Source organism: Otolemur garnettii, unplaced genomic scaffold, assembly GCF_000181295.1.
Source record: "Otolemur garnettii isolate 467f Iridium unplaced genomic scaffold, OtoGar3 scaffold00145, whole genome shotgun sequence".
NCBI classification, from domain to species: Eukaryota; Metazoa; Chordata; class Mammalia; order Primates; family Galagidae; genus Otolemur; species Otolemur garnettii.
The window spans coordinates 2,118,945-2,129,012 of NW_003852540.1; the positions used below are offsets into that span (position 1 = coordinate 2,118,945).

At 51.9% G+C, this 10,068-nt stretch overlaps 1 protein-coding gene across 1 annotated transcript in view; it reads left to right on the plus strand.

The window, feature by feature from the left end:
- The window catches only part of ITGAE (integrin subunit alpha E), a 73,867-nt gene that overhangs the window by 35,398 nt on the left and 28,401 nt on the right, over positions 1-10,068 (plus strand). The window contains exons 9-17 of the mRNA XM_023518703.1: positions 558-711; positions 1,298-1,448; positions 1,913-1,980; positions 2,692-2,830; positions 3,577-3,719; positions 4,059-4,199; positions 4,963-5,187; positions 6,208-6,338; positions 8,902-9,032. Coding sequence (XP_023374471.1) covers positions 558-711; positions 1,298-1,448; positions 1,913-1,980; positions 2,692-2,830; positions 3,577-3,719; positions 4,059-4,199; positions 4,963-5,187; positions 6,208-6,338; positions 8,902-9,032 — 1,283 coding nt within the window. The remainder of the gene's footprint in view (positions 1-557; positions 712-1,297; positions 1,449-1,912; positions 1,981-2,691; positions 2,831-3,576; positions 3,720-4,058; positions 4,200-4,962; positions 5,188-6,207; positions 6,339-8,901; positions 9,033-10,068) is intronic.

The following is a 10,068-nucleotide window of genomic DNA, read 5'->3' on the forward strand; positions in this document are numbered from 1 at the left end:
CGGTTCCAGTTTTTCCCTGGCTGAGAGGGAATGTAAGGGGTAACACCCTAGGACTGTCTTCCAATAAATTCTTCTTCAGCCTTCCTCTTGTGAGAGGCAATAGAGCACAGCGCTCAGAGGATCTGCTGCCTGGGTTCAAATCCCAGCTCCAGATTGTATTTGTGTGACCCTGGGCAAGTTCTCGAATTTCTTTGTGCTTCATTTTCTGCACTTGTAAATGAGAATACTTGCCTCATAGATTTTGTGAGGATTAGATGGGTTAGAATATGTATAGTGTTTACAACAGAGCCTGACACATAGTAAATTTTAATATCATTACTATTCCTACACGCACATAAAAGGGGTGGCCTATGTGCCACCCAGCAAGAACACCTGTGTGCAGCTCTGCCTCTCCCCACCTTGCTGTGTGGCATAGAAGGGGCATTACCACCTTCTTTGGGCTTTTTGGGAGAGTCATAAATCCTCCCTAATTCTAATACAGGCCAGTGAATGAAATCTGCCCCAGAGCTCAGCCATCCCTCTGGCAAAGTTCTCTTCGTTTCCTCTCCCCTGTCTAGAGAAAACATCTTTACGCCAAGCCATGGCTCCCGAAAAAAGGCATCCAAGGTCATGGTGGTGCTCACTGATGGTGACATATTTGAGGACCCTCTGAACCTCACAACTGTCATCAATTCTCCCAAGATGCAGGGTGTTGAGCGCTTTGCCATTGGGGTAAGAGCTGGGACCTGGGAGGCCCCTCCTGACCCTGCACAGCTTGGGGTCAGGGGGAGCCAGGGATCTCCATAGGGGCTTCTGTAAGCAGTATACCCAGACCCTGCACTATTCACAAACACTCCTCTCTCCCCATGTACTCTCATGCTGTGTTCCCCTTACTACCCACGGAGGGCTCATTTCTCACTGGTGGTCACAGCTTACTAGCCAAATAGTGATGGGAGAGCCCAAAGGAATGACATCAGGGAGGGACATTGGAGGGTCCCAGGGTCCCCCTGGCTGAGCCCCTCGGAGTCACTGGTTTTAGGGGGGGAGTGTGCAGGGCTGAGGGAATAGCAGGTGCAGAGACAAGGAGCCTGATATGTTCAGGAAAACACACGTAGTTTGGTACCACTGGAGTTTTTCCCAGAGTATGTGAACAGGGAGCAGGGAAGGCAGGAGGAAGAAAGGAGTGAGGCCACGGAAGGGGGTGGGAGGGCCAGGTAGAGGGGCTTGGTTCTCTCCCTGGGCCTGGCAAGCCCTTGGATCTTGGGGACGTCAGTCAGCCCCCAGAGGGCAGGCCCACTGACGCTGGGTGTCCGTGCAGGTGGGGAAGGCATTTAGTAAGGCTAAGACGTACATGGAGCTGAAGTTGATTGCTTCAGACCCCGATGAGACCCACGCTTTCAAGGTGACCAACTATTCGGCTCTGGATGGGCTGCTGAGCAAACTGCAGCACAACATCATTCGCATGGAAGGTGAGGGCTCTGGGCCCAGCCACCCTGGGGCAGCCCCCTCCACACCCAGCAGGAGGCTGAGCCCTGTGCTCCACTGCACCTCTGTCCTTCCTATATGTGGTGTTGAGAGCAACTCCCATCACCTGAGCCTCAGATGTTCATCTCTACAAAGGCAACACTATCCCCACTTTCCCTTGCTCACTTCCAAAGCCCTGATCAACTGAACTAGTTCATGGAACATAGTTCCTTCTCCCGGTAGCTCCCAGATGAGTAAACTGAGGATAGAAAGAGGGAGTGAGCTGCCCAAGACTACTCAGCCAGCAGTTGCTGAAGGAAATCTGGGTCCCTACTCTCAGCCCAGTGCCTGTCCCACTTTACCAAGCATCGTTCCCTCTGGGAGTGAAGACAAGATGGACCCTTGCCTGACTCAGTCCCTCCTTTCACCTTGGCCCACAGCATGTCTCACTGGGCTTCTTGGCTTCCAGGTGCAGTTGGAGATGCACTTCACTACCAGCTGGCACAAGTTGGCTTCAGTGCCCAGATCCTGGACAAGGTACGGGGCTGACCCAGTGCCAGGCAGTCTGGCCTACAGAGGAAGGGCCTTAACTACACCTGGAGATCCAGGGACTCCATTACAGCACAGGGCCCTGCCCTCCCTGTGTGATGCCTCTGAAGGAGCCATTTTAGGATAAAAGGAAACACTTCTGATTGCAGGCCTTAATCAGGACCCTGAGATAGGCAGAAGAATAGCCATATTGATACAGGAGATCATTTTGTTCTGTGCACTCAGACCTTAATATGGATCAGCAAAGCAGGGCTTGGCCTGGTCAGCTTGCCAGGCAAGTTGCTCTCTTCTCTTGGAGGGCACCCCTGCAGATAGGGACAGCTACAGGCACCTTGGGGACACGATCCTGCGCATGGTGGAAGCAGTTAGCGCCTTCACTCGAGAGGTGGGCCTAGTGTGCCAGGTCCAGTTTGGGCAGCCTGAGAAGGAGATAAGCCCTATGCTGCTCAATTATACTTTTAAAAATGTTCAACATCTGGGGCCATGGTCACTTTATGGAGACACAGTTGCCCTGACAAGGTCACGGGTACAAGGCAGAAATCTGTGTTTGCCATCTCCCCTTCCTGCCAGCATCACTGACACGGAGCTATGGAACACTCCCCTTCCCCCAACAAGATTCTCAGCTCTGGCCGGTAGACCTGTTGTGACTTGAGCTCTGGGTCCCTCCTGCTTAGTTGGGCCCATCTTCATCTCCTGCAGGGGCAGGTGCTGCTCGGTGCCGTAGGGGCCTTTGACTGGTCTGGGGGCGCGCTGCTTTACAACACGAACACTCGCCAGGGCCGCTTCCTGAACCACACTGCGGTGGCAAACGCTGAGGCTGCGCAGTACGACTATCTGGGTAAGGGCGGGGCCTGGAGGCTACTTGGATGGGGTGGGGCGGGCCTGGAGGCCACCTGGGTGGGTGGGGCCTAGAAGCTGCCAGGATGGGGGCGGGGCCTGGAGGCTGCCGTGGGGGGCGAGGCCCGGGGGCTACCTGGGTGGAGGAGGGGCCTGGAGACTGCCTGGGTGAGAGCGGGGCCTGGAGCTGCGTGGGTGGGGGCGGGGCTGAGACAGGTGCTTGGGGGCTGCAGTAGGCTGCAATTTAGGCTTACTACTTAGGGACTGGCCCTTCTCGGTCACATGGACTGAGGGATGGGGCCTGGTCTGAGGCCCTGAGGTTGAGAATCACTCTCCTGGTGGGGACATGGTCTGCTAGGTACTTGAAGTAGAGCACCAGGTGGCCCTGGGCCACTGCCTAGGGAAGGACAGGGCCTTCCATTAATAATCTCGGTGGGTGTACACTCACCCTTCTTCTCTATGCTCATTGGGTGTGTGTGTGCCCTGAAGGGGGGTGGTGAATATGTATGAATGAGTATGCGAAGCTGTGTATATGACAATGCATATGTGTGTGGAACTACATCTATGTGGTGGGACAGTGTGTGACTGCGACAGTGCAAAGTGGAAGCTCGCTGGTAGCAAGTTTTAACATGGTGAGAAAACACTCTCTCCTATTTTGGTCCCCTTCCCCTCCACCACTGGGAAGGTGGGGGCCAAGAGAGGGGCCCATGAGAGTATCTGTTCACAGTCACACCACTCCTGCCTCAGGTTACGCTGTGGCTGTGCTGCACAAGGCCTGTGGCCTCTCCTACGTTGCGGGGGCTCCACGGCACAAGCAACGTGGGGCAGTGTTTGAGCTCCAGAAAGAGAGCGGTGAGGCCAGTTTCCTGCCAACGCTGGAGGGAGAACAGGTACCTGCTGGAGAAGAACTTCTCCCCTTATAGATGGAGGACCAGGCAGCCCCAAGATAAAGGGCCAGCGCCCACAGTGGCTCCCCTCCCGTCCTGGGCAGAGCTCAGCCCCCCTGGGTAGAACTCAGTGGCTCCCATGTGACTGTGTTTCTGATTGCAGGTGATTACCCCCATGGTGGGGGACTGGGGTGCTTACCCTGTCTCTGTGTTACTCCAGTAAGCAAATAGATTTGGAATGACCCAGATTTGGTGGTCCGGGAAGAGTAGAAGCAGGGGTCTAGCCTTGTTGAGGGGTGGAGAAGGGACCTCTTTGTAAGCTGAATTCCTCCTGGGCTATAGATGGGGTCCTATTTTGGCTCTGAGCTGTGCCCTGTGGACATTGACATGGATGGGACTACGGACCTCTTACTGGTGGCTGCTCCATTTTACTACATCCACAGAGAAGAAGGCAGAGTCTATGTGTACCGTCTGAATGAGCAGGTGGGAGAGTCTCTAGTCTCATGGGCTGGCTGAGGCTGTTGCTACTCAGCTTGGCACAGAAGTGAAGAAGGCTGGGAGAGCCCTGATCCTGCCTTGCACAAGCCAGCAGTGATGGGGTGGTACCCAGGGTGGAGGGCCACCAGGTGGGGAGTTGCCTCCCAAGGGCAGTTGTTGATGATAAAACCCCATATACGTAGCTGCATGGTTAACAAAGCACATTTTTTTATCCATGATTTCACTTGTTTCTCACAGTAACTATGGTTCATGAATGCCATTCCCATTTTGCAGGTGAGGTAGCCAAGCCTTACTGATGCTGAGACTTGCTCAAGTTTACCTTGATCAGTGTTTTTCCACCTTTTTATCTCATGGCACACTTGAACCTATAGTTAAACTTCTGTGGCACTTTTATGTTAATTAAAAAAAAAGAGTAAACAAAAGAATATACTCACTGTGCTTTGAACTTCTTTAGAAAGTAATTTAATTAACAGTCTTAAAATTTTTTCTTGGCATGTCTAAGATCCTCTTGCAGCACACCAGTTGAAAATCACTGACCCAGACCCAACGCTAGAACCCAGACCTCCCATTTGCCAGTTCGGCACCCTTAGCCATGAACGTGAAGGCAGAAGGACCCCAGTCTCTAGGCTCCACCCCCATCTAGACTCCCCCTACTGGAGACTCAGAATCAACAAGCCCAGTGAGCCTGCCTCCTGGGTGGATGCTCAGTGGCCCTCCTTGAGGGCTGAGTGGCTTGTTTGTTTTACAGGATGGTTCCTTCTCCTTGGCACACACGCTGAGTGGGCACCCTGGGTTCATTGATGCCCGCTTTGGCTTTGCCCTGGCAACTGTGGGGGACATCAATCAGGACCAGCTCACAGATGTTGCCATTGGGGCCCCTCTGGAGGGTTTTGGGGCAGATGATGGTGCCAGCTTCGGCAGCGTGTACATCTACAATGGACACTGGGGTGGCCTGTCTGCCAGCCCCTCGCAGGTAACCCATGGGGCTATGTCCTGCCTCTCTGGGACTCTGACCTGTCTCAGATGTGGACCTGAGCCCCATGTTGGCTCCTGTCCTAAGTGCTGGGCAGGCCTCCGGGGCATTGGGGATGCCCAGTGAAGGCAAGGAGAAGTTCCTCAGGCTGGTGGGCAGTCCCTTCAGGTTGTGGCAAATATGTCAACTTCCCCGACCTACGTAGATCTCCCACTTTCCATGAATCTACCTTGGGTCCCTCCTTCTCTCTTTCTGTTCTTTCTCTGGCTTCTGCTCCCCCCTCATCCAACTCCTCCATGCCTCAACACTCACCTCCGGGGGTCACTGCCAGCCTCTCAACACCACGTCTGTTACAGAAAGCATCTCACTCTCTCACTGCCCAACTGAGAGCCTCATCTTCCCTCCACCCCCACCTGCTGCTCCTCTGAGATGAGACCCCATCTCCCTCCGTCCCCCACACCAGAAACCTGAGACAGTCCCAGGCACTCTGACAGCCTGCCTGAACCTGTCAGTCTCCGCATCCTTATATGTTCAGTTTCTCGAGAATCCGGCCATTCCTCTCCATCCCCACCACCCCATCCCAGCTTGGGAATTGTCATCCCTCTCCTGGATTCCCCACCCCTATCTTTTTCCTCTTCCCATTTTTCATCTTGTACCTTCAGTGGCATTTCTAAAAGGTAGTCCTGATTATGTCACTTCTTCAAAAACCTCTTTGCTCATGTACCTCCCCCCCGATGCACATCAGCCCTCCTTGTGCCCAAATCCTGTCCTGCTTTGCATTGCCCAGATGTAGCCCCTGGCTGCTTCCTCAGAGGACCCTGCTCTTCCCAACCTTCACGGTTTCCTTCGGTCTCCCCTATCAAGTCCCAACTGCCTTTTGAGGCTTTATTCAGATGCCACTTCCTCTGGGAAACCTTGCCCTTCTTTCTTGTTTCTAGATTGAGGGCTCCCTGGGGTTGGATGGTGGCCAATTTGGAAGAATTTCTCTCACCCCCACGCCTTGTGTTTCTCCCTCCACAGAGGATCCAAGCCTCAACAGTGGTCTCCGGACTCCATTACTTTGGCACGTCCGTGGCTGGTGGCTTAGACTTCAGTGGTGACGGCCTTCCTGACATCACTGTGGGCACTCTGGGCAGGGCAGCTGTGCTCCGGTAGGACTCTGCCCCATTTCTGGGGTCCCAGACCTCAACCTTGCCTACTTGCCCTGCCCTAAATGGCCCCATACACACAGTCACTGAGGGAGGGGGTAAGCACAGGGGCTGAGAGCAAAGCTCTGGAGTCTGCCCTTCTGGATTTGAACCTCAGCTCTCACTGGTGTGCTCTTGGCAGGTTATCTAAGTCCCTCTTTCTTTCTTTGTTTTTTCTTTCTTTCTTTCTTAGCAGGTTATCTAAGTCCCTCTTTCTTTCTTTCTTTCTTGGCAGGTTATCTAAGTCTCTCTCTCTCTTTCTTTCTCTTTCTCTCTCTCTCCCTCTCTCTCTTTCTCTTCTCCTCTCCTTTCCTATTTATTTTTGAGACGGGGTCTTGCTTTGTTGCCTGGGCTAGAGTATAGTGGCACAATCGTAGTTCACTTCAACCTTGAACTCCTGGGCTCAAGAATTTTTTCTATTTTTTTTTTTTTTTTTTTTTTTGTGTAGATGGGGTCTCACTCTTGCTCAGGCTGGTGTTGAACTCCTAAACTCAAGCAATCCTCCTGCTTCAGTCTCCTAGACTGCTAGGATTATAGGCATGAGCCACTGTGCCTGTCCCCAGCTTTCCTTTTCTTTTCTTTTTTTTTTTTTTTTTTTTTTTTGAGACAGAGTCTTACTGTGTCACCCTCGGTAGAGTGCCATGGTGTCACAGCTCATAGCAACCTCAAACTCTTGGGCTCAAGTTATTCTCTTGCCTCAGCCTCCCAAGTAGCTAGGACTACAGGCACCGCCACAATGCCCGGCTGTTTTTTGGTCGTAGTTGTCAATTTTTATTTGACAGGCCTGGGCTGGGTTCGAACCCATCAGCTCTGGTGTATGTGGCTGGCACCCTAGCTGCTGAGCTACAGGTGCCCAGCTGGCCGCAGCTTTCTTAAATGGGAATTATAAGAGCACCTACCTGACATAGTTGTGAGGATTATGCAAGTGAATATATGTAAAGTACTTAGCACAGGGCTCAGTGATGGCTGTTCTGATTATTATGAATTTCAGAGCTTCTGTGCTCCACCCCATAGTTATAAATAAGCAGATGGAGCAAACTTCTGCCCTACTCTCTCCTCCAAGCTCAACATTCTACTCAACACTCCTTTTGGCTGCTGCCATGGGCATCTCAATGTGAATATGTCTAAATACAGAGTGCATGGTTTCATTCACCTTTCATTCCCCCAAATCTGCCCCTCCCCTAGGCCTCCTATCTCAGCGATGGCACCATCATCCACCCAGAAGTTCAAGACAAAAACCTAAGAGTGGGCGAGGTGCAGTGTCTCATGCCTGTAAACCTAGCACTATGAGAGGCAGAGGCAGATGAATTGCTTGATCTCAGCAGTTTGAGAGCAGCCTGAGCAAGAGCAAGACCCTGTCTCTGTTAAAGATAAAAAAAAACTAGCTGGGCGTAGTGGCACACGCCTATAGTCTCAGCTACGTGGGAGGCTGAGGCAACTTCACTTGAGCTCAGGAGTTTGAGGTTGCTATGAGCCTTGATGACTCCATGGCATTCTACCCAGGGCTACAGAGTGAGACTCTGTCTCAAAACAAACAAACAAAAGAATTAAGAGTCATCTTTGATTCCTCCTTTTCCTTTCTCCACCACCCCATTTTATTTATTTATTTATTTTGAGACAGAGTCTCACTGTGTCACCCTTGGTAGAGTACTGTGGCATCACAGCTCACAGCAACCTCAAACTCTTAGGCTTAAGTGATTCTCTTGCCTCAGCCTCCCAAGTAGCTGGGACTACAGGTGCCTGCCACAGTGCCTGGCTATTTTTTTGTTGTAGTTTTCAATGTTGTGTTAGCTGGCCTGGGCCAGGTTTGAACCTGCCAGCCTCGGTGTATGTGGCTGGCACTGTAACCATTGTGCTATAGGTGCCGAGCCTCCACCACCCCACCCCATTGACAAGCTTTTGTTGGCTCTGTTTCCAAAATACTTCCTATACAAGACACTGTCATTGCTCACCTGGACACTGCCACAGCAGTCTTTCTGTGTCCACTCATCCGCATAGCAGCCAGCGTGATCTCTTTACTTTGCTAAGACTCCACGTTGACTACCACTTAGAGTGAAATTCAAATTCCTTGCCTCTACTCCCATGCTGTTAACCATCTTCTCTCTCAGTAATCACACTCCAATCACACAGACTTTTGCTTTCCTCAAACCCACCAATCTCATTCCTGCCACAGGCCCTTTGCACTAGCTGTGCTTTCTGCCTGGAATGCTCTTCTCCAGAGGTTCACATAGTGGGCTCTTTCTTGGTAACAGGTCTCAACTTAGATGCCTCCTTATCAGTGAGGCTGTCCCTGAATACCAGTCTAAGCAGCCCTCGGTTTCTATTGCTTACTCTATTTTAATCACAGCATTACCAGTATATAGTGTTTCCCCTTTTCTCTAGTTTATTTGCTTGTTGTCAGCTGTCCCACTAGAGCAGGGATTGTCTCTTTGTCTGCTACAGCTGAGTTCTCAGAGCAGCACCTGCATACCTGAATGGAGCGAGCACTGGGGTCACTTCTCACGGTCCTCTTTGCTGTCTTGTTTAGCTCACAACCTGTGGTTCGCCTGTGGGTGTCCATGACCTTCACCCCCTCTGCACTGCCCATTGGTTTCAACAGCAGTGTGAATGTGCGTTTGTGTTTTGAAGTCAGCTCTGCAACCACAGCCGCTGAGTCAGGTAATAAAAAGGCAGTGTAGCTGACCCCTCAGCTTTACAGTCCTGGTGCTAGGGATCCCTCCTTTAGAGCTTAGCTCCTTTGCCATTAGGTTCCGTTAAATGCGGACCACCCCAGGAAAGGGTGGTCTGATGTTACATCCACACTCTGAAGCAGTGTGTCTGACCCTTTTGGGACGAGGGCATTGGATCTCTCTTTCAGGTTTGAGTCTTGAGTTTCCGAAAGACTCAAAAAGTCAGCTATGCACTTATGTGTGTTGGGGCTCCTGTGAAGTGCTCTTGCTCCTTCTCTCTGATTTACATCTTCTCTCCTTCCCTCCTTACCATGTCTCCCTGGCCCACATAGATTGGATAACCTGCTGGAAGCCTGGCATCTCTTCCCATCCCTTTACCCAATGTGTGTTAGGAGATTATTTCCACAAAGGGGAAAGTGGGTATGGCTTTCACAGTCCAGATAATTATTGCCACCCCAGAGCTCCCCTCTGGGACAGTCCCCACTCAAGATTAGTCCTCTCTGTGTCCTGCAGGTCAGAGAGCAGTCTCCTGAGGTGGCTTTACCATAGAGGGAGGCTGCTATCAACTCTGGAGATGGAAAATGACAAACCTATCACTTCTAGGGCACAGAGCCTGCTGAGGGCTGTGTGATGCTGGGCAGGTGTCTTTCCCTCTCTGGATCCCGGTTTCTGTTCTGTATAATAAGGAAGTTGGCCCAGGAATCTCCAAGGTGCTTCCACCTTCGCTGTCCTCAGGTTTCATTACATGGGTTCTCTCTTCAGTGTTCCTCTTCCCTATTGCCGCCTTCCTGGCCTCTTTTCCCTAAGGAAGGCTGGCTCCCCTCTGGGAATGTTCTGCTCTGGGCCTAGAGCTGTGAGGGAGGGAACCTGGCCAGGTGCAGAAGACAATGAGAAAATTATGTTTGAAATGAAGAAGAAGGCTCAGCGCCTGTGGCTCAAGCGGCTAAGGCGCTAGCCACATACACCTAAGGTGGCGGGTTCAAATCCCCAGCCCGGGCCTGCCAAACAACAATGATGGCTGCAAC